Source organism: Populus euphratica, unplaced genomic scaffold (genome assembly GCF_000495115.2).
Source record: "Populus euphratica unplaced genomic scaffold, PopEup_1.0 scaffold57.1, whole genome shotgun sequence".
Taxonomy (NCBI): Eukaryota; Viridiplantae; Streptophyta; class Magnoliopsida; order Malpighiales; family Salicaceae; genus Populus; species Populus euphratica.
The window spans coordinates 731,116-756,196 of NW_011499919.1; the positions used below are offsets into that span (position 1 = coordinate 731,116).

The 25,081-nt window shown below is 32.8% G+C and overlaps 2 protein-coding genes across 3 annotated transcripts; one reads left to right on the forward strand and one right to left on the reverse strand.

The window, feature by feature from the left end:
• Positions 1 to 221: 221 nt before the first annotated feature.
• LOC105134976 (Noc2p family) lies at positions 222 to 5,202 on the reverse strand. 2 transcript variants are annotated; one of them, XM_011039621.1, is made up of 11 exons: positions 5,037 to 5,202; positions 4,590 to 4,726; positions 4,189 to 4,260; positions 3,556 to 4,101; positions 2,848 to 3,150; positions 2,080 to 2,409; positions 1,758 to 1,961; positions 1,495 to 1,584; positions 1,210 to 1,304; positions 988 to 1,122; positions 222 to 780 (listed from the first exon to the last, which is right to left on the reverse strand). In XM_011039621.1, the coding sequence occupies exons 1-11, from the start codon at positions 5,053 to 5,055 to the stop codon at positions 387 to 389; spliced, it is 2,325 nt and encodes a 774-aa protein (XP_011037923.1). In that variant the 5' UTR covers positions 5,056 to 5,202; the 3' UTR covers positions 222 to 386. The 2 variants fall into 2 exon arrangements, with proteins under 2 accessions (XP_011037923.1, XP_011037922.1); XM_011039620.1 differs by having other exon boundaries at positions 1,495 to 1,581; positions 1,755 to 1,961.
• A 14,224-nt stretch (positions 5,203 to 19,426) lies between these two features.
• On the forward strand, positions 19,427 to 20,935 carry LOC105134978 (omega-6 fatty acid desaturase, endoplasmic reticulum isozyme 2-like). The gene has a single exon (XM_011039622.1). The coding sequence runs from the start codon at positions 19,632 to 19,634 to the stop codon at positions 20,772 to 20,774; it is 1,143 nt and encodes a 380-aa protein (XP_011037924.1). The 5' UTR covers positions 19,427 to 19,631; the 3' UTR covers positions 20,775 to 20,935.
• Positions 20,936 to 25,081: the final 4,146 nt, after the last annotated feature.

A 25,081-nucleotide genomic window follows, 5' to 3' on the forward strand; every position in this document is an offset into this window, starting at 1 on the left:
TTTTTTTTCCATAAATTAATTTCAAAACCTAATACCATTCTCAGCTATACATATAATACAAAGAAACGCACTAGTACTTTAATCAAAATAAAATAAAAATCATTTGTAAAATTTTCAATCCGATAAGTTCCATGATTTACATTTTAATATAAAAAATGGTTTATAATTACGAGAAAGTTAATTAAGATAATTAAATAAGTTAAATTATATTTACGTAAAAGTTGATTAACTCTAAAGTGCCATGCATTAACTGACCAAAATTCCCTCCCGTACAAACTATTTGCGAATCCACAAAATTGGCTAGTGAGGAAAGGAAAATGAGAAAACATGTTTTGTAAAACTGCCTTGAATACAACAAATCAAACCATATCATTTCCTATGTTTCATCAATTACTTATCTTCCTCTTGGACTTCTTTGCATGGGATGGTAAATCCATTTTTGATAGGTTTGCGGGTGCGTTTTGCTTCTTTCTATGCTGTTTAGAAGGCGTGGGTTTTGTATTGTCAACATTACCTTTGGAAGAGGAGTCACTTGCTGAAGATTTCGTCTTCGACTTCTTCTTGGACAAGTTTGCAGGACGTTTCTGCTTATTACTCTGAGGTTTACTAGGCAGTGGTTTAGGGCTCTCATCTTCATCAGAAGAAGAGTCATCCAATGATTCATCTTCGTCAGAACTGAGTATGAGGTCCTCCACAACATCTTCATCTGAAGCTAGCTCTTCTTGGTGCTCTGCCTTTCTCTTCTTCTTTTTCTTCTTCTCCTTCTTGGAAGGTTTAGCCCTGTAAACCAAGGTTGAATGGGTCAGGGTCAGATTGATAACTTAGATTGCCAGGGTGTAAATAAAGGCATCAGACTGTTAAAATTGATTGACGTCAATCACGGTAGATGATGATTTTGTTGAGAATTTCAGTAACTGTAGATGATCTTCAAAATAACAAATATGGAACACTAACTCAAAATTGAGGGAGAGGCATGGGATCACTTACTCGGGTGTACCTCCTGGTAACCAGGAGGAACTAAAGACAACAGCTCCTTTCTCATTAACAGCATCATCATCATCATCTCCGTCACTTTCTGGCATCTTGTTTCGGAAGACAGATGAATGCTCACCCACAAGAACACTGAAAATTTTGGCACATAAGGTGCACAAATCAGCTGTCTAAAACAATTGAAGATTTGTTTAAAGCATGAGAACACTAATTGGTAACCTGGATTCTGTCAATGAATCAATTCTTTGTCGTGCTATTTCACGCATGGTTGCAACATACTGTGACAAAGGACTGGCCCCTGACTTCTTTTCATCCTGTAACGAATTAATTTAAGCACATCAGAAATCCTGATTTAACAATATGGAGACAGCAATTTAAAAAAAAGGCCAAAACAAATCCTTGATGAACAAAGCATGGCTCTGTGTACAGAAGCAACGGGTATTTGTTTATGGAAAAACTTCAACACAGAGAAAAGGAAGCAAAAATGATATGAAATAGCAATACCTCAAGAAAGGATGCTGCAGCAGGATCGTTTGGCAGAAAAGTGACTGACATGCGCTTTTCATTTGTAAACTTGGAATTAGCCTCAATCTGGGACATGGATGAGCTAAAAAATCAGTACTGCTCAAGACCTTTTTGTTACATGTGATGTATTTATTTGTACACATAACAGTCATAAAAATGAATAATACAACAATCTTCCAACCCTAATACAGACAAATCTATCTAAAGAAGAGCACATATGAATTATGCATAATACATACCGAACGAATAAGCTCCCTCATTTGTTTCCGGAACCTTTCAACTTTGGTAGTCTTGCAAAAGCTCCTCAATCGTGCAGCTGGAATGAAAGACAACTCAAAGAAAGCAACAGAATAGCTCCATTGAGCTAGATGTTCAGCAAGTTCCTCTACCACAGAAAACACACATGCCTCCTGAAATGCTCGTGTCTTCAGGCTAGACTTGTTCGCCTAACAGAAAAATTCACAAAAGTCAATATATTGAAAAGGCATACTTTAGGGGATTTTTGCCCAACATGAGAGCAAAAACAATGTAAATTAACATTAAAAAAGAAAATGTCAAACATACCTTTAGTTCAGCACGCAAATCAATAGCTTTGCCAACACCCCCAGTGGGTGGCCTATCCAGTTCTTTCATCTCCAACATGTCTAAAAGCAGCATGGAAACTGGTATAAAAGTACCAGTAGAAGCAGCAATCCGATTAAGCATTCTAACACACCTCAATCTAAGGGGAATGTATCGAGCAGTAGGAACTAGACGGGCAACCCCTGAAATTATTTGGGTGAGTGGATAAGCAAGAGGCCTGAGATCAGCTTCTGAGCTATAGGTACAGATAGCTCCAGTCCAAAGTTCAAGGCAATTCATGAACTTCCATTCATAAACCTTGCGAAATGAATCCTATAGAAACAGTGAAAGGCAAGGAGAACAATAAGTAAGCGAAATTTTAGCATCACTTCCAAGATAATTGAGAACTGCATAAATAATAATTTAAATCAACAAGAAGAAAAGAAGAAAGACTAGCATATTTCAGATTGCTTGATAGTACAGATGCTTAGAATACAGGAAGATTGAATTCACACTTCAACACAACAGCCAAGCCTCAACCCCAAACTAGTTGGGGCCAGCTATATTGATCCTTTGATGCCATTCAGCTAGATGAATTCACACATCAATATTAAGAGAAAATCTACTACCACATCAAATTGAATATGCTGTAACTTTAATGATAGGCACCTAATCCACTACCACATCAAATCAATTAGATGAACTAAATTCACCAATAGATTGAATAATTAAACAAGTACTCTTTATTTGACAAGACAATTTTCAAAATACCTTTGTTTTCATAGTAATTGCATCTCGTAAAATCATTGCCAACTGGCGGATGAAAACAAAGGCATGTTGATATGCAGTTGGCAGGTCCACCCCAAGAAGCTCTATGACACAATTTGCACGAAATTGAATATATTGTAACTTTACTGCATTTACAAAGTGACAGTTCAAAACATAGGCTTTGTATATCCCTTTGAAGCAATCATCCAAACAATCAGATCCAATCCGAATGCATATGTCCCTTAAAAAGAAAAAGGCCACCAAAGGGAGGACACCTTCTCCAGTACTCCAAAAATGAAGGGCAACCTGAAACAAATCAAGGGGAAAAAATTATCACCTGCTCCAAAACGATGCCCATAAGACTTTGGTATTAAACTGATTGACAGTAATTCAAACCAATCCAACATGAACAAAGAATCAAAAGAACTCATGCCTCTTAAACACCAAAAGTCAGTCTAGTGTCTCAGGTACTATCATCTAAAGTAAAAGAGTTAGGAAGCATTCCATTAATAGATATACACAATGAAAAGTGCGAGCATTGAAGATGGTCAAAATCAAATGATCTCAGCTGACTAGGGGTATTAAAGTGCACCAACTCCAAGACCACTCATCAGAACTGACACATTCCAGTGCAGCTGATCTAGTGGTAATCAGAATAATCACATAGAAAAATCTGAGAACTAAGAAAATGATGAGACAAGTTGTTCGTACCTTAATGTACTTCCTTAAGAGAGCTGGAAAGGCAACCAAAAGCACAGATGAAAATTTGAGACGGCGTAAAGTAAATGATATCATCTGTGTATCAGTCATTTGGTTCAAAACATATAGGGCATTCCCAAGATAAGACTTCGCCAGGTGGTGATAGTTCATCCATTTTTTTGTGTGCAGAAGTTCATTTACAGTCTCTTTCTTCCCACCATAAGCAGGGAGGCCCAACACATTACGAAGAATTCCATCCATTTCACTTAATACAAATAACATCACTTTATTGAATACACTGCTAGACATAACAGTATACTTTGCTGAAGCATCACCACCTCCATCATCACCATAGTGGCATGCAATTCTGAAAGCTTTCAAAAGAGAACGAACAGCACTTATTTTTCCATTTTCTCGAACTGAATTACACCAGGACTCAACCAATGCAGTAGTAATAACATTGTCAGATGGTTTCTCATTTTTCTTTGCAATATCACGGTCCCTAATTTCCTCATCGACGAGCATATCCGCATCCTCCACATCTGTATCACCATCTTCCTGCACAAATTTTAACAGCATGATTGGGCCAGTTGATAGTGATTATCACATAAAAAATCTACGTAAGAGAAAATTATGCATACTTACCTCAAAATCCTCATCATCAAATTCTAGAAGCTCCTTATCATGCTCTTCCAGGTACTTGAAAAAATCAGGATCCTGTCAAGAATTAATTTGTTAGCAAATTGTTCAAAATCAACAAAGCATTAAGAAAAACAGAAGGTTCATTCATTTTTTCCAATTGCTAAGCATTAACAATCTCCCAAGTCCTTCAAATGCCAACATTCTACGTGAAATTGAGAACCTCAAGCACTCAAACATGAAGCATTGCAACCTAGCCTGCAATCAAGAGAATCTACCTCTCTCGATATTCAGCTCCTAAAAACTCCCATGCAAAAAGTCATCCAAGCACCCAGCATGACATTTCAGATCAGCTATCCATTTATTTAACAAAACATATAATCCTTGGAGAATAAAGCATATCTAACCTTTTCCTTAAGCCTTTGCAACTGGTCTTTATGCTCTCTAGCTACCACTTTACCTGACTTCTTCGACTTCCTTCGACTTCTTTTCTCTTCTTCATCCACATCCTCTTCATCACTGGCCACATGCTCCAAATCCCTAACTGAAATCATCAATCATCAATAAAGAATAGGAAAAAACCCATCAGAAAATACTCAAAAACTCTTCAACCGAATTGAAAAAAGAAACAGAATAGCACCATCAGCCCATCCAAAAAATGAAAAGAAAAGAAAAAAACAGAAAGCTTCAATCTTTTTTAATAATTCTATATATAATCAAGAAAAAACATGGGCTTTTAACTTAGTAAATAATTCGATAATCTTAACCATGAAAAACCCATATCAAATTAAGATTGAAAGCAATAAATTTAACCATAAAAAACACACAAAAAAATACATTAAGAGAAAGCAAACCTGGGTATTCAACTTCCATGTTGAAACTGAATATAGAAAGCCGCTCCTGTTGTTATCAGAAGAGAAAATGTTTATAAAAGGGTCAATAATTTGAAGAAAAACAGGATTTTTCAAGTTGTCTTCCCTGAGCCGCTAAAACCCTAATTTTTCTTTTCGGAGGGGTTTATTGTTATTGACCTTTTTTTTTTGGGCCCACAACCCTTGATACATATATATCTTCGACCAAGAAAGCCCATCAAGAGAAAATGGGCTTTGGAATATATGTGTTTTTATGAGTTATTTTAAAATAAAGCATAAACTATTAATGAAGATTGCAAAGCCATTATTTATGATGAAAACAATATTATAATTTTGAAAATATATTGTGGGAAAAATAATTTTCATGTTTCCATAAATGATTCCCAAAAAATGTTTGAAAGTAGATCAAAAAATATTGTTTCAAAAATTCTAAAAAAATCATAGTTAAAATTAACATGTTGATTTGTAATTAATTCATTCAATCCATTGTTGTATTAAGTTAATCTTCAGATTAATTCTTATAAACATGCAATTTTGCCTAACTCATGCACCCATAATTCAAGGCAAAATAACTTATTTAGAGATACGTCTTAGGATGTTAATGAATGAGTAATTAATTAATAAAATCCATCCACCTCTCTCAAATTCTATTATGAATACCACAAGTGTTTATAAGCTGAGCAATTCATTCAATGCCTCCATGTTTTGACATTGATTAATGTGCTAGAAAATTGCCAAATTGAATATTTGTTTATGTTGTGTATACACATAGTTTTATCACTGCATAACATGTTTTATTCTTCTTTTGTTTTTCTGTGTTTTAATGCATGTTTTGGCCATAAGATGAGATCATGAGAATAATTATTAGTGTAGATGCGATTTCTTCTTCTCCTTCACAACTATTTTTTATATATATTACACAAAACTCTAAAATACATAATGAATTTACTATAACAATAAATACCGTTTATTATAGATTGCTATAATAAATTTACTTTTATACCTCTTAATGAAAAAGTTAAAAAGCTAAAATATAAGGATATTTTAATTTTTTTATGTTGATATATTAGTCGTTATAATATTGACATGGATATGATTATTTTTGTATAGTAAAAATATTTTTTTAATCTTAAAAAAATTTAAACTCGTTAACCAATAATTCTTTTAATTTTACACAAAATTAAAATAAGTAACATAATTCTTTTGACTTTACGTGTGATGCCATTATTTATCTAAGACTATTTTTATACCATGTCATTGGAAACATTGTTATGTGCTCTTTCTCCTAATAGGAAGCGTGTCGGTGGTGGTCACGCAATTTGTTGCTAATGATCGTTTATTTTTTCTTTTTTCTACTTTTCTCTTTTTTCCACTTAAAATTCATGCTTATTTTTTTTTTTGGTTTTTCAATCTCAACTCTTATATTTTTTTTATTGTTTATTTTCATCCTTGTTCCTTTTAGAAAAGTTTTTATATATTTTCAATTCGGTTTTTAAATTATAATTTCTTATATATTATTTTCACCAATTCGGTCCTTATTTTTTTGATTTGCCATATTTACCCTTGGATATTTTGTGAAAGTTTATGTTTTTTTTTCAACTTAGCCTTTATTCTTTTGATTTTTTTTTAAATATTTTTATTTTTTATTTAACCCTACAATTTAATGTTTAAATGCTCTCAAAATAATTTTTTATTTTAGTTTCCACCCTTAATTTTTAATTAAAATTTTTTATACTGTTAATGATTTTCTCGATACATCCTTTGGTGTTTAATTTATTTGAGATGGAGTTTTATGATTTTTTTTTATTTGTAATATTTTCAATTTAATGACATGTATCACAAGTTTTAAGTGTTAATATGGTTAGGAATTCTTTTGTCCTCATTATATTTTGTGATTTTATCCTTCTATATTGTTTTAAAAAACTAATTTGTTGTTACTTTCATATTCTTTTCTATCAGTTTGTCTTCGTCTTATTATTTAAATCACAGGTTTTGTAAGTTCTTTTTGAATAAAGGTTTTTTTTTTTAAAGCAATTTTTATTTTTTATTTTACTTTATACAAGTAAGTTTTGTTTCATGCAAAAATATGGTTATTTTAAAATAATATTTCTTATATATTTGACCATGCATAATTCTTTTCCTTTTATTTTATTCACCCTGTTTCATATATATTTTTATTTTTATTATCGTTTAATGAACAAAATTAGTGGATAGAAACATGTAAATGTTTTATTTTACAAGATCAAATATCTTGAATTATGTCAATCTTTTTTCTTTTCAATGTCTCTTTTAGTTATTATTAACTATTTTTATTTATTTATTTACATAGATGATTATTAGATGTTTGGATAATTTTTTGACTTACAATTATAATTTATATCATGTAAAAAAAATCTTCATATCAAAATAGTCTGTATACTCAAGATTTTTTAGAAAGAAAAATTATGATCCATTACGAAATGCATATCAAATGAAATTTTACCTTTATATTTTTTATTATTTTGTATAATTGATTTTCTTTTTAATTTTATCTTTTAACATTTGATTTGTAAGATATTTTACTTCATACAATCTTATCACTCTGTATTTATTTTTTCAATATTGTTTTTTAATTTGTTTATTTTTTTAAGATGTAAGCTAATTTATTTAGATTTTTTTTTGGGTTTTATACAAATAAAGTTTATTTTTAAAAAATAAAATAAAAAATTCATTTTTAAATGATATTGCTGACATGTTTGGACTTGTATAATATAATTTTTAGGCATGAGGTTATTTAGTTAGTTTTGTTTATATTTATCTTTTAAGTCATGAGTTTTTGAGGTGGTAGATTTGTTTTTTATTTATTTTAATAAACAAGTTTGGTAAATAAAATAAGATGAATATCTTATTTTGTGTTATTTAATATCTTAATTTACATTCATCTCTCAGTTTTATTAATTTTTTTTTGTATTGTTAATGATTTTTTTATTTATTCATACAAATTATTATTAATTTATTTAATAAGATATTTGAATAGGTGTCTTAATTTATATTTTAAATTTTTTTATATTAAAAAATATATTAAGACCATTCAAATAATTTGCAGTAAAGTAGCAGTCAAACAAATGGAACGAGGGTGTTTGGTTTGTGGCTTTAGATTTTTTTATGTCATCCACACAAAAACACATTAATTTTTAATTTTTAAAAGTATAATTTATACTTTTAAAAAATTATAACTTCAACAAAAAAGCACCCCCCACTTCCCACCCAATCACACTCATTATAACTTGAAGTCCCTGTCCTTGACAGTGAAAAGATGCTTTAATGCATGGTTTAACACTAAGGATAGGATTAGATTCTGGTTAAAGAATGGTGGAGGTGTTTCACGACATGGATCACACACACCGTGGATGCCATAAAGCTTGATTTTTGACAAGTTAATATTTTAATATATTCTGGATTCTGCTTTTGCATGCCATTCTCTCACTTTTTGAGGTTTTTTTTATCATATTTAAATTTTATAATGATATTTAATACATTTTTTAAAGTTAATATATATTTATTATTATTTATTTATTTAAAAAATATAAATACATTTTTATCATATTCTCAATTTTATTAGTTATTTTTTATTTATTTAAAAAATATAAATACATTTTTTAAAGTGAATATATATTTATTATTTTTAGTGGTTTATATGTTTTATTTTTTTCATATATGTTTTATTTTTAAGATGAACTTGGAAAATAATAACTAATAGGAATTTACCAATTTCAAGTACCATAAAAATCCCTCTGTGGTTTTTTTTTTTAAGTAGCATATATTAGAGATATTATTCTTTCGCAGTGAAAAATCACAAGTAGTATATGGTTACTATCACAGGGTTAAAATCCGGCAAGGTGTAGACTGACGAAAAGTGTTGCTAAACAATCGCTACAAGGTGGCAACCTGCATGACAATAGCGAAAATCAGCAGCATGCGTATGCAACAGCACGTAACAGCTAACACAACAATGAGCTAACAAGAGTTGAGACTTGGGCGAGGATTGTCCAAGGCTTTGACAAAATAGTGTTGGGATGACACAATGGGACAGTGGGGAATTCGGTAGCATTAGTGAAATCGGTAGAGTCGAGGAATTCAGCAAAGTCGACAAAATCGGCAGCAGGGGCTGACGATAACTTGGACAGCGGACGGCCCAAGGCATGCGAGGTAGTTACGCTAGCAACATGTGTGCTGGTAGTGGGTAGTTGGCTTGTGGGAGAACATGTCAATGCAGTTGCAACAGTTTTGGAAGTAGTTATCGGCAGTTGCGGCAGTTTCTTATGTAGGGAAGAAAGTGGCCAGAACTGGGATAATGGGTGCTCCAGCTGTGTTGGAAGTTAGAGGCAGTTTATACTTGTAACTACCATTATCTTGTAATTAGATATGCTGTAAAATATATAGCATGCAGAACGTGAATGGGCATAGCACACAAGGATTTTGTGTAATCCTTTAATTAAGTTAATGAAAAGGTTGGGAATTGTTCCTGTAATCTGTTGTGTTGTCAATTTTGTTCATATTCCTTTGTGTTATTCCGCTTGCTTGTGACGCTGAAAGAGCGTGGGGATCTCTTGGGTTTGTGGACTAGTCGTAGGCAAAACACGAGTGAATAGGTGAGGGAAAGGCTGAGTCTAGCAGGACTAGATTGCTGCGCGAGGTTTGTTTTCGAGAGTGAAAAATTGACCCCGTGACAAGTGGTATTAGAGCAAGGTTTGCATTCTTGGCAGGACAATGAGACAGTTCTGTAGGCAGATCGAAGGACTGATTTGTCGAAGCCATCATTAGGATAATCTATGAAAGTAGTGGCTAATCTTCATATGCCTAGCGGTATGGAGAATGTTTGAGAAAGGTTGCTTCGTTTAGACGGCTTGATGGGAGATGTTCCCGACAATGAAGATCGTTCAGTCGAGTATCGACTTGAATTGGCTTTGAAAATCACTGAAAAGGCTGCTGCACAGTATGTTGAACTCACGGGAAAATCAGGTCATAAGTGGCAGGTTGTCGAGGAAGAGATTTCTGTCTTGAAGAAGGCAGTCGCAAACGCTACTGGAGGCGTTAGCTCTTTCAAGATGAAAATTCTAGAACCAAAAACCTTTGTTGGAGCGAGGAGTTCAAAAGATCTCCAGAACTTTTTGTGGGATATGGAGCACTACTTCAGTGTAGCCAAGATTAGTGTGGATGGTCAAGTGGACATTGCAGTGATGTATCTATCGAGCGATGCAAAGTTATAGTGGCGAATAAGAACCAAGGAGGACTTAAACGCTGGTAGACCAAAAGTGAAGACATGGGAGAGTCTGAAATGAGAAATATAGGAACAATTTTTGCCCAACAATACCTCCTGGATTGCAAAAGAGGACTTCAAAAAGCTGCGATAAGATGGGTCAGTAAGGGATTATGTTAAGAAATTTAGCTCTTTAATTCTTGATGTTGATAACATGTCCGAGGAGGACAGAACGCTTAACTTTCTATCGGGACTTCAGCTGTAGGCACAATTGGAGATGAGAAGGTAGAAGATTTCAGACTTGTCTTCTACTATTGATGTTGCTGATGGATTGGCATACTTTAGAGCAGAGTCTAGTGAGAGGGCTGTTATAGTTTCTGGGGTTTCATCGAGGCCTAAGGATATGGGCGAGATGAAAAAGAAGAAGAGATTCGATGGGGGAGAACCTCGATAGGCTGTTGGTGTGGGAAGATCATATGTGAAGGCTAAGGAAAAAGGTATGAAGATGCGAGGGTAATCATTTTCCTAGGGACTGCCCGAAGAAGGGAAAACTCAATGTTATTGTTGTGGAAGATGGTGCTAGGGACATGACATACATGAAACCCATACGTGTGCTTAGTGGCTAAGATTGGGATTCAGTCACGTTAGAACCAGCCTGGAGGAGGTAGGCAATGGTTGGGGGAGTTTGCCTGTGATAGGGCAGATTCGAAATCTATTTTATGCACTTCGATAGTGGACAATGGAGTGATGGAAGCAAGACAGTATGCTGGGTGTCTTGGCTGATGAACAAGTTAGGAAACAATGTGTGATTTGGGAGTCTGGATATCTTGACGATGGGCTGATCAGGATGACAGATTCGACAGCCGATACAATAAGTTCGGTTAAAGAGCCAAGATCATCGATGAGGATGGTTTGGTGCACTACTTTGGCGGGAAGGCAGTATGGGTATTTTTGTGCATCTTGATGATGGACGAATCAGGGTGATGAAGATAAATTGCTTGGCTGTTGTTGGAAAAACATTGTTTTGATTTTCGGTGGAAGAAACATGTAACAGGGGCTGAAACAGTGTGGTGATGTTGTGTTAATGAAAGTTTGTGGGGCTGATGAAGTGTCTTGGGTATGATAGTAGCCTATGGAAAGCCATATCAGATGGGATTTTGATGTTGGGTTGTTATGTGTTGTATGCTTGAACAAGTTCAGTTAGGAACTTGATGAAAGAACTTCGACGCAAGACTTTGTTATCACCAAATGTGTTGTCTCATTGAATTCTTGCAGGTTTTGCATACTAAACGGTTGATGGATTGTATGTTCATATGGTGCTTCGAAGTGGTTCAGTATGTGGTGTTATTCGTGAGGAAAGGGTAGGAAGCCTTGAGTGCTGGAAGAAACGTCTAAACTTCATGAAAACAGGTTTGCGGTGAACGAATTAGCATGTAGGATTACTAACGAATGAGGACAGCTTGTGTGTGATTTGGGGAAGTTGCATACGAATTCTAGAGAAGCATGATAGAATGTGACATTGGGGTGTTACAGATTTGTTGGTGTCTAGATGAGATTGAGGACATTGATCTCGTGAGCTTTGGGTGGGACTTGAAGTTTGGTTTAACCTATGTGATACAAACTGGAACCGAGAGAAGACTTGATCACAACTTGGGTTTTTGCAGGAGCTGACAAAGAGAATATTAGCTTGGCATTGCATAATCGGTGGATGATATTCTGGATGAAAATATGGGCAAAGTCTAGAGGATGTGTGAAGGCAATCTTGAACTGTGAATAATGGTGCAGACTAGGGGCAAAGGTGCTTCAGACTTGGTTAGACAAGGACGTCGACTTCTTTTAGTGGGGGAGGTTTGTCACAGGGTTAAACTCCATGAAGGTGTAGGTTGATGAAAAGTGTTGCTGGATAGTAGCTACGGGGTGGTAACTCACGTGATAGTAGTGAAAATCGGCAGCATGTGTGTGCGGCACCATGCAACAGTTAACATAATAGTAAGCTGACGAGAGTTGAGACTTAGGCGAGGATTGTCCATGGCCTTGACAAAACAGTGCTAGGATGACACAATGGGACAGTGGGGAATTCGGCAGCACTGGTGAAATCGGCAGTGTCGACAAAATCAGCAGCAGAGGCTGATGATAACTTGGACAGTTGACGGTCCAAGGCATGCGAGGTAGTTACGCTGGCAGCATGTGTGCTGGCAGTGGGTAGTTGGCTTGTGGGAGAACATACCAATGCAATTGCAGTAGTTTTGGGAGCAGTTATCGGCAGTTGCGGTAATTTCTTATGTGGGGAAGAAAGTGGTCAGAACATGGGATAATGTCTGCTCCAACTGTGCAGGAAGTTAGAAGCAATTTATACTTATAACTTCCATTATCTTGTAATTAGATATGCTATAAAATATATAGTATGCAGAACATGAATGGGCATAGCATACAAGAAGGACTTTGTGTAATCCTTTAATTGAGTTAATGAAAAGGCTGGGACTTGTTTGTGTAATCTGCTGTGTTGTCAATTCTGTTGATATTCCTTTGTGTTATTCCGCTCGCTTGTGATGTTGAAAGAGGGTGGAGATCTTTTAGGTTTGTGGGACAAACTAGTCATAAGCAAAACACAAGTGAATAGGTAAGGAAAAGGCTGAGTCTAGTGGGACTAGACTGTCGCGCGAGGTCTGTTTTCAAGAGTGAAAAATTGACCCTGTGATAGTTACCATATAAAAAAAAAACAAAAATAAAAATAAAAATGAGATATCTCTTTATAAAAATTTACTTTAAAATTATCCTAAAACATATATATATTTTATAACCAAATACATTTCTCTATCATACATGAGTGAAAAAGTAGCCAATCTTTTGTCTCCTATTGTAAAAAAAAAAAAAGAAAAAAAGAGCAATTTGATATTTCATTATTATTACTAAGTCATATTCAAAAGTCAAAACTATGATTTTACCTTTATTTAATCCACTAATTCATAATATTAAAAAATAAATAAAATTCTTTTTTAGAATTCCATTATGTCAAATTTCTACAATTCATGTATTTTTTTATTATTTCAAGTTAATATTCAATGTCAAAAACTAAGTTTGATATTAGTTATAATTAAATAGTATCCAAATATTTTAAATTTAAATTTATCAAAGTTTAATATTAGTGTTGTTGTTTGGTAACATTTCACAAGATCGACCTTAATCTCCTACAAATCAAAAATAGATGAAAAGTAGATATCGAAATTGTCATAGGAATGTTGGTGTAGTTTGTAAATAAATAAACAAAAATTACCCTACATTGAAAAGAAACTCTTTTTCCTATTGTTTCTAAATGTGAGTTTCTATTATGTAGTAAATTAAGTCATGATGGACAAATTCTCCTATTTGACTTTCTAAAATTATTATATGAATATTTATAATATTAAAAGATAGCATTTGAAACTTGGAACTTAATATGAACAGTTATACTATTTCATAAATAGTTATATTGTTTGATGAACAATCATGTTATTTCATTAATAATCATATTATTTGATGAACAACCACATTGTTTCATCAACAATTATGTTGTTTGATGAACAATTATATTATTTCATCATTATGTTTCAAGTATATAAAAGCATATTATTATACATAAAAGAAATACAATAAAAAACAATATACATTCTTTTCTTAGTCTTATCTTCCTATTCTTTTAGAGGTTTAGAGGGTTTAGTTGTATCCTAGAGGTGTTGTCTCTATGTGAAACAAATAAATATCTTAAAAATAGTGTTCTTCATGCCTCTAAGCTAACTCCATATTTGTTTCCATCCTAAATATTGCTAACAATTTTGTGTTTATTTTAATGAAGACAAATATGAATTCTAGCGTCAAAGTTGCTAAAGATGTCAAAATTGAACTAGATCGATTTGATGGTATGAATTATAAAAGATGGAAGGATAAGATGATATTCATGCTTACTTCATTAAATATTTACTATATTCTTGATTCGAATCTACATGCACTACCTAAACCACAAGAAGATGAATTTGCCATAATTAAAACTACAAGAGTAAAACGTGAAGAAGATAAAGTGCTTTGTCGAGGGCATTTACTGAATACTCTGACCAATCAACTTTATGACATCTTTTCCAAATTAAAATTGCCAAAAGAAATTTGGGCTGCCTTGGAGATACACTACAAGCAGGAAAAATTATGTTCTAATTGTTTTCCTACTTTAAAATTTTATGAGTATGAGATTACTGATAATAAACCAATCATGGATCAAGTCCATGAAATTCAAATACTGATATCAAAACTTAGTGACTTGGATATCAAAGTTCCTGATTCACTTCAACTGGGGGCTGTTCTATTAAAACTTTCTCCATCTTAGAATGAATATAGAAAGAAGATGTCACAGTTTATAGGCAATTATACCTTTGAATAATTTCAAACACACTTGTAAATTGAGGTTTAATCTCGTATGTGTGAATTGCAAGCAACAAATTCTAAAGTGAATTTAGTTACTGAAACTGGTTAACAATGACTCAAAACAATCTGAAAGTGCAAAAGAAAGGAAATAAATTTAAGAAGAAACAAAATGCTAATAATAAACATAAAGATTTTTTCCATTATGGAAATAAAGGGAGTATAGATTCAAGAATTTCAACAAGAAAGGTGGTTCTTTCAAAGTGAATATGGTTGAAAAAAATGAAGTCAGAGAGTTAGTTGTCATGGTTTCAAACATTAAAATTAGAATTATTACCGAATTAAATATAACAATTAATATTATAAAGAATTCAGATTGGGGGCTGGATTCTAGTGCAACAGTTCATGTTTACAACAACAAAACATAGTTCAAGACTTATAAAGAATTGAAAAAACCTGAAAAGGTCTTGATGGGCAACCATAATTCTACCAAAGTTTAAGGAAAATGAACTATTGAGTTGTACTTTACTTCTAGATAAAAATTATCTTTATTTAATGTGTTTCATATTCCTGAAATTAGGGAAAACCTTGTATCTATTAGTTTATTGAGGAAGAAAGGGTTCTAGATTATTTTAGAGTCTGATAAGGTTATTGTAACTAAGAGTGGGATGTTCGTGGGAAAAGGTTATTCCTGTGGTGGCATGTTTAAGTTCAATATTAATGAAATCAATGTTATTTCTATATATATGGTTGAATCTACTTCTCTTCTTTGGCATGCTAGATTAGAACATCTAAATTACAGATATTTGAAATATATGTGTAAGCATGATTATATTTCATATCAACATAATAATAAAAACAAATGTGAAATATGTATTCAAGCAAAGATGGCAAAGAAACCTTCATATAAAGTAGAAAGAAATCCTTAATTACTTGAGTTGGTCCGTTCCAATATATGTGAAATAAATGGTATGTTAACAAATGGTGAAAAAAGATATTTCATGACTTTCATTAATAATTATTCTCGTTTTACCTATGTTTACGTATTAAGAACTAAAGATGAAGCCTTTGGAAAATTTAAGGAATTCAAGAAAATAGTAGAAAATCAAAAGGAAATGCAAATTAAAGTTCTCAGAAGTGATAGAGGTGGAGAATACCTTTTTAAAGAGTTTTCTATATTTTGTGAGGAAAACAGAATAATCTATCAAATAATAACACCTATACACCATAACATAATAGACTTGTTGAAAGGAAAAATAAAAACTTAGTGGATATGATCAATGCTATGCTAAATTACCAAATAATTTATAGGGTGAAGCCTTACTTGTTGAATGTCACATTCATAATAGAGTACTGTCTAAAAAATCAAATATTTCTTCTTATGAAGCATGGAACGGTACAAAACCAAATCTGAATTATTTTAAAGTATGATGGTGTGTAGCTTTTTATAAAAGTTCTGATCCTCAAAGCAAAATTAGGACCTAGAGGTCTTAAGAGTATTTTTGTTGGTTATGCATAAAATTTGAAGGCTTATAGACTTTTGGATTTAGAAACTAATGTGATTATTGAATCTATGCATGTTGAATTTATCAAAAATAAATTCATAAATGATTCAAGTATACAAGAACCAAATCTAAAAGCAATGACTCCTAGCTCAATGTTAAGTGAAAAACATAAAAACTTAAAAGTAATAGGTTCAAGTGAATTTAGAAGAAGTCAAAAAGGAAAAAAGGAAAAACACATAGATATAGATTTTATTTCTACTAATTCAATTATATTTTTAATGGAAGGTGATAAAAGTATAATATTAAAAAAGACAATTATGATTTTAAATATAGAAGATGATCCAAAGATATTTGGTTAAGCTATGTCTTTTAAGGATGTTGCTTTTTGAAAAAAAGCGGTAAATGATGAAATGGATTCAATATTGTCTAACAATACTTGGGTTCTTGTAGATTTACCTCCAAGTTCTAAGCCAATACGATGTAAGTGGGTGTTTAGAAGAAAATGAAATACCGATGGTTCTATACAAATCTTGAAGGCAAGATTTTTGCCAAAAGTTTTACTAAAAAAAAGGTGTAGATTATTTTGACACTTATTCTCCAATGACAAAAATTACATCAATTAGAGTTTTATTTGCATTAACATCAATTTATAAATTGTATGTTCATCAAATGGATGTAAAGACAACTTTTCTAAATAGAGATTTAAAGGAAAAGGTGTATATGGAGCAACCTGAGGGTTTTATAATTCCTAGAAATAAAGAAAAAATTCTATAAATTGTTAAAGTCTTATATGATTTAAAACAAGCTCCGAAGCAATGGCATGAAGAGTTTGACAAAGCAATTTTGTTAAATAGATTTCATCATAATGGTGCTCATAAGTATATGTATTTTAAATTTATAAAAGATTTTGGTGTGATTATTTGTCTCTATATAGATGACATATTAATATTTAGCACCAATATGAATGCAATAGTTAAACCAAAAGGTATCTCACTTTTATCTTTAAAATGAAAGATCTTAATGAAGTAGATATAATTTTAAGTATCAAAGTTAAGAAACATAACAATGGCTATGCACTTATTCCGTCACATTATATTGAGAAAATGGTCAATAAGTTTAAACATCTCAATATAAAGAAGGTTAATACCCCATTTGACTCTATCATGAAGTTAAATGATTATTGTGATAAAGTAGTAACACAACTAGAATATGTTAATGTCATTGGAAGTCTTATGTATATTATGTATTGTACAAGACCAAATGTAGCTTTTGCTATATATAAGTTATCAAGATATACAAGCAAGCCGAATATAGATCATTGAAAGGCTATTGCACGAGTCTTTAGTTACCTAAAAAGAATGATCGATTTAGGCTTGTTTTATTTTGATTTTCCAGCTATGATGGAAGAATATAGTGATAAAAATTAGATGATTAGTTCAAGTGAGAAAAGTTCAAGTGATAATAAGTCCATATCAGGATGGATTTTCTCACTTGGAGGAGGTGCAACATCTTGGACATTTAAGAAACAAACATGCATCTCTCATTGTACCATGAAATTAGAATTTATTGCTATAACTGCTACAGGTAAAGAAGCAAAATGGCTAAAAAATATATTGTTTGATATTAAGTTGTGGCCACAACCTATGTCAGCTATTTTTTTATACTGCGATAGTGAAGCAACTATGTCTCGAGCTTATAGTAACATTTACAATGGTAAGTCAGGACATATAAACATTCAACATGAATATATTCAAGAGTTGATTATAAATGGTATAATCACCATTGTCTATTGAAGTCTGTGAATAATTTAGTAGATTCGCTCACAAAAAGATTATTTAGAGACATGGTACGAAAAATAATTAATAGAATGGGGTTGAAACCCATTATTAAAGATACCAATAATAGGAACTCAACTTCGAATTAGTAAGAAACTTATCTCTAAGTTTAATGGGTAATAACAAGTTATTGTTTTATATATGTTGGACATTGATAATTAATTTGAGTCCTTGTTTTGATAGTATTCAGTGTGTTATATTACGACAAGTAGGATGAGTGTGAGCTCTTAATGGAATTTTAAGTTCATGTCTAATGTAATAGAGATATGTATAGTTCCACTTATATGACTATAAAAGTGGTGCTGCTTTTGACAAGAGTTACGGTTTTCTCTTGTAAATATTTAAAAAAATTATGATTTTAGCACATGGCTATGATAGTGCTAAACAATTGTAAACCTCTTTAAGAGTTTGGATAATATTATGTATGTAGTAGCTTTTATTCTAAAATAAAAGTTTTGATTTAATCTGCAGACACCAATAACTTTAATAGGATTCAAGTTCTAACACTAATTGAAAGTTTAAATTATAAAATACCTTCTTATAAACATAATTCTATCAAGTGAAAAGACCTTCATTACAAATTAGTAGAGGATTTTTGGTGCAATTTGTAAATAAAAAAAAAAAGATGTTTATCTCATATTGGAAAGAAACAGTCCCTCCTTATGTTTCTAAGTGTGAGTTTCTATTGTGTAATAAATTAAGTCGTGATGGATAAACTCTCCTATTTGGCTTTCTAATATTATTATATGGATATTTATAATATCAAAAGATAGCATTTGGAATTTAAAACTTAATATGAACAGCTATACTGTTTCATAAATAGTCATTCTGTTTGATAAATAATCATATTATTTCATTAATAATTATAGTGTTTGATGAACAAATATAATGTTTCATCAACAATCATGTTGTTTGATGAACAATCATATTGTTTCATCGTTATGTTTCAAATCTATAAAAGCATGTTATTATACAAAAAAGAAATACAATAAAAAACATACATTATTTATTGGTCTTATCTTTTTATTTTTTTAGAGGTTTTAAGGGTTTAGTTGTAATTTAGATGTGTTGTTTTTATATGGTACAAATAAACACCTGAAAGATGATATTTCACGTCTCTAAGCTAACTTCTATTTATTTCCATCCTAAATATTTCTAACAGGAAAAACTAACAATATTCTCTATTTAAGTTTTTGCTATGAATTTCTTTTCATTTAAATGAAAAATAAATAAATAAAATAATTAATTGTAAGCTGAGCTTCAATAAAAGTTAAAGTTATAATAATTTAATGGATTCTTATTCCTTTTCTTTTTCTTTTCTTTTATTCTTATTCTTATTCTTCTTCTGTTTATAAAAATCCATTTATTAATTTTCTCATTCATCTGCTAGCTAGTATGTATTCTTGTTCTAAAGTGTCTCTTCTGTGTGCAGCTGTATAACACAAGCTTACTTCTGTAGTTTCGTACAAAGCCAGCAACATTTGAGCTTGCATCTACGTAGTTATGTAGAATTAGATTCAGATCAGAATGCTAAAGCTAGACCAAAAAATTTATATCTCAAATGATCATGTTTTCAGGATTTGCAAGGAAGCTTAAGTATAACTGAACTATGGGAGCCAATGAAGTGTTTAACCCTAATATCAAGGGGGAAGAAAAAGAAAGCTTGAGCCATATCAAGAGAGTGCCAGGCACGAAGCCTACATTCACACTTAGCGAAATCAAGAAGGCCATCCCACCCCATTGCTTTGAAAGATCCCTTCTCCGTTCATTCTCCTATGTGGTTTATGACCTGTTGATAAGCTCTCTTTTGGGCTATATTGCCATCACTTACTTCCACCTCCTACCATCTCATCTTGCCTATATTGCATGGCCAATCTACTGGATTCTCCAAGGCTGCATTTTCACTGGTCTGTGGGTCGTTGCTCATGAATGTGGTCACCATGCCTTCAGTGACTACCAGTGGGTCGATGACACAGTTGGCTTAATCCTCCACTCTGCACTTTTTGTCCCATACTTTTCATGGAAATACAGCCACCGCCGCCATCACTCAAATATAGGGTGCCTTGACCGCGACGAAGTGTTCGCCCCGAAGCCCAAGTCCCAAATCCCATGGTATTCCATGCACCTAAACAATCCACCAGGCCGAGCTTTAAGTCTTGCTGTCAAACTTCTGCTTGGCTGGCCCTTGTACCTAACCTTCAACGCCTCCGGGCGACCTTATGATCGCTTTGCTTGTCACTACGATCCCTACAGCCCCATATATTCTGATCGTGAAAGGCTTCATATTTACATCTCTGATCTAGGCATCTTTGCTGCAACATTTGTGCTCTACCGCGTTGCTATAACACAAGGACTAGCATTTGTGATGAGCATTTATGGGGTACCATTAATTTTTGTTAATGGATTCCTTGTCACTATCACATACTTGCAGCACACTCATCCTTCATTGCCACATTATGATTCCACTGAATGGGAATGGCTTAGAGGAGCTTTGGTAACTGTGGACAGAGACTATGGGATTCTGAACAAGGTCTTCCATAACATTGCAGACACACATGTAGCTCACCATCTTGTAGCAACAATACCTCATTATCATGCAATGGAGGCTACTATAGCAATCAAGCCAATACTGGGCGAGTACTACCAGTTTGATTCTACTCCATTTTACAAGGCTTTATGGAGGGAGGCAGGAGAGTGTTTGTATGTTGAGCCAGATGAAAAGGGTGTTTTCTGGTTCAGGAACGAGTTTTAATGTTTCTGCCATTAATATCTAGAAAGCTAGGCTAGGTAACCCTGAAAAAGGAGGAATATGCCGTGTTGTGTTTAATGTTTATCCATGATGAAGGGAAGGTAGCCTTCTTAAGGTGTTGTTTGAGCTATAAATTAATGGGGAAAAAAACTTTCAACTTTTCAGCAGTTCGTGTCTTCTTACTTGAGTGGATAAAGCTTTTGTCTTTAGAGTTTAGACTAGACAGAAGCAATTTAGATTACAAAATATTACCTCTTAATTAGAATTATAAAGTAGTTAAACTTAGAAACTGAGTATAATCTGGTGGGGAAAAAAATAGGACAGAACACTAAAATCTTAACAGTGGCAAAGCAAAGGAATACTGCCCCCCTACTCAAATTTTATTAGTAACAAATAGCATCAAGATTTAGATTTCAATTTTTTTATTTTTTAAATAAAAAAGCCAAGAAGAATGTTATTCATAGCCATTCCATTTTTTTATTTTCTATTTTTTAAATGTGTTTTTTAAAAATTCAAATATAGCCTATAGTTATTCCTAACAAAAAACAAATAACTTAATCATTATGATTTATCAATAGATAGTGTTATTACTCAATTTTGGACCCCACGTGCTAGAGATGGTGTATACCTGTTTTGAACTGAGTGTAGGAGTGTAGCTCATATTTTCTAGAAAATTAACAAAAGTGGAGGAGAAAGAAATATTTTTTTTCAAACCCTATTTGAGCTATTTTCTGCTCTCTTTTTTCCTTTCCCTTTACTACCAAAATCATCAGGTTTTCTTAGGTTGATCAGGAGTTTTCATAATGCTAAATTCATTTTTTTTTATCTAGTCTTTAAGGTTAAATGAATCCCTCAGAATTTGCATTAAAAAATGGTTTTGTTGCTGTCGTAATTTTTTTGTTCTAATTTAAGCTCTAATTCTGACTTGGTTTCGTACGATATTTAACCATCCTAGCTATATTCTGTCACTCGTGACATGTTGAAAAATTGACCTATACCTTTGTTAGGTCCTAGGGATCATTGTTTTTATGGCAGATTCTCAATCAGATTTGGATGCTTAACATTGTCAGATCAAGAACCTTTTTGACCAACTAGATTACTGCCAGATTTTGTCTCTAAAACGATTTTATCTCACTTCAACTCCTTCATCAAAGTTGTAGTCCTAGATGCGTAGATGATTTTGGGCTTTTGAATCACTTGATTTCGATATCAGAAGCTCAAGATATTCCTATTTGAATATCTAATGTAAAGGCAGAAAATTCTACCGCGAGAAGGATACTGACCCGAGTCTGCACTAAAAAAACTCTATTTTTGGCTTAGTTTTTATGATTTTTGTTCTTAATTCATACTCTTAGTCATATCAAGATTCTCAACATTCGTCAATTTTTGAGTTAGACCCAAAAATCCTTTTTGACCAACCAAATTACTACTAGATTCTCTTTTGTAAAAAAGATTTTATCTCACTTCAATTCCTCTATCAAAGTTGTAGTCCTAGATGCGTAGATGAATTTGAGCTTTTGAATCACTTGATTTCAATATCAGAGGCTCAAGATGTTCCCGTTTGAATATCTAGCGTGAAGGTAGAGAATTCTGCCGCGAGAAGGATATTGACCCGAGTCTGCACTAAAAAAACACTATTTTGGCCTAGTTTTTATGATTTTTATTCTTATTTCATACTCTCAGTCACATTAGGATTCTCAGCATTTGTCAGTTTTTGAGTTAGACCCGAAGATCCCTTTTGACCAACCAAATCACTGCTAGATTTTGTTCTATAAAAAGATTTTATCTCACTTTGATTCCTTCATCAAAGTTGTAGTCCTAGATGTGTAGATGAATTTGAGCTTTTGAATCACTTGATTTTGATATTAAAGGCTCAAGATGTTCCCGTTTGAATATCTAATGTGAAGGCAGAGAATTTTGCCGCGAGAAGGATATTGACCCGAGTCTGCACTAAAGAAACTCTATTTTTGGCTTCGTTTTTCTGATTTTTGTTCTTATTTCATACTCTCAGTCATATCTGGATTCTTAGCATTCATTAGATTTTGAGTTAGACCCAGAAATCCCTTTCGACCAACCAAATTACTGCTAGATTCTGTTCTGTAAAAAGATTTTATCTCACTTCGACTCCTTCATTAAAGTTTTAGTTCTAGACATGTAGATGAATTTAGGCTTTTGAATCACTTGATTTTGATATCAGAAGCTCAAGATATTCTCATTTGAATATCTAACATAAAGGTAGAAAATTATATCGCGGGAAGGATATAGCCCAAGTTCACGGGACTGCTTTGAATTATTTTTTTGGACCAAGGACTGAATCATCATAAATGACAGGATTTTTTACCACACCGAATAAGGAAAATAGGACTTTGCAGCTACACCATCCATTTGATTTCTTTCCTTTTGTTCTATGCAAAATCATGTTGTTTTCCTTTCTCATCACGCCTGATTTTTGGAGCTGAAGACCACATTTTTGTTGCCTCATTTCAAAGGGAGTAGCTAGCTCTATAAAAGGAAAGAAAAGAATCACACCATCCTCTAAAACTGGAAAGAAATCATACGTAAGCACAAAATCAAAATCAAAATATTACAGCTTTCTTTTTGCATTTTTTAACTGCAAATCAGTAGGGATTTGCGTCCTAGGATTAATGCATTGAATCCTTCCTAAATAGAGACATATTTAGACTATATATAAGCCCTTCTAATGACCTAACAGGGGTACAAAAAAGAGAGCAGAAAAATTAAAAAAAAAAGAGCAGAAAAATAAGAAAAAAGAGGATAAAAAGGAGAAAAAGAAAGAGAAGGAAAAAATACAAGAGAGGATAGTGCAGATAACAGAAGAAACAAAAGGGAAAAAAAGGAGACGAAGGCAAAACAAAGAGAAAGAAAGGAGGCTTTTCTTTGATACTAAAAAGCCTTCACTGGAATGTGAAAGAGAGAAAGAAAAGAGGGAGCAGAAGCACAAAAGAAAACAGAGAGTAAGATCTGCAGGTATAGTTTCCAGCTTCTTTTCTTTGTTATATTCAAACTTGGCACCGTTAGGTTGTTTTATCCCAAACCTGTCTTTTCTTTTGCTCTATATATTTGGTTTCTGTTTGAACAAAAGGTACCATGCTTGCCTGCTGTTTTTTTCCCCTGATTTTGAGTTGAATTATTTGATGAATTGGTTGTTGTTGGTCGACCAATTTCACTAGAGGAATTTAATTTGTAAGTATTTCATGATCTTTGGGGTGAGTTTAAAGACTTGGTAAGAAGTCACGTGACCAAGACAGAACCTCTTTCATATGCAGATCTTCATAGTTATCTCATAACTCATGAGATCCTTCACAAAACCTCCATTCAATCCATGAGTGTTGTTGTTGTCACTACCTCTTTACTACTCATACCAAACTAGCCACCCTTAACTCATGTTACTCAACCTCTTTCTTCTGGTTCTTTCATAGCAACTTTAATAACTATCATGATAGAGGACATATTCATGAAAGCTAGCATAGCAATTTTTCTAGTGGTAGAGGACACAAGTATGATTAGCATTTTAATTTTAAAAGTTTCAATAGGTCTTCAAACAATAACTAAAGGCAGGAAAATTGGTGGCAAAACAGGAGGTCTTATGACTCCTTATAGTGGTGTAATGTCCAGTTTCCGATGTGGCGTACCTTCAATCACTTAAACCTCCATTGTGCTCAACTTCAAAACCATGGACAACAGCTTTGTGTCATTTATGCACTAGGCAATATTTCCTTCACAAACTTTGTGGATTAGTTTCCAGACACTAATGCAAATCAACATGTCACACCTAATCTTGCAAATCTGACGGGATTAGAACCATATCTAGGTAATGATTACTTGTATTGGTAATGGTAATGGCCTTTTTCATATCTAAAATTGGTCATACTAAGTTACATACACCACAACGTACATTCACTTTATCTAATGTTCTTCATGTACTACATATTCAAAAAACCTTTGCTTTTTATTCAAAAATGTTATCTTGATAACAATATTTATTTTGAATTTCATATATTTGTATTTTATATTAAGGATATTAACACCAAGGTGCAGCTCCTTTCTAGTCAGAGTAAAGATGGTCTCTATATTTTGTTCGAGTCTTCTACCACATTTGATCCCTGAGCTTATTAGTCTTCTTATGTATCTACTTCTATTAATCTTTGACATCGTCAACTAGGTCATCCTACTTCTAATATTTTTAATTTATCAGTCTCAAAAAATAAAATTTCTTATATCTTTACACGTTTTATTTTTTAGTTTCAAGCTTATCTGTTAAGAAAATCACCGTGCCTGTTATTAGGACC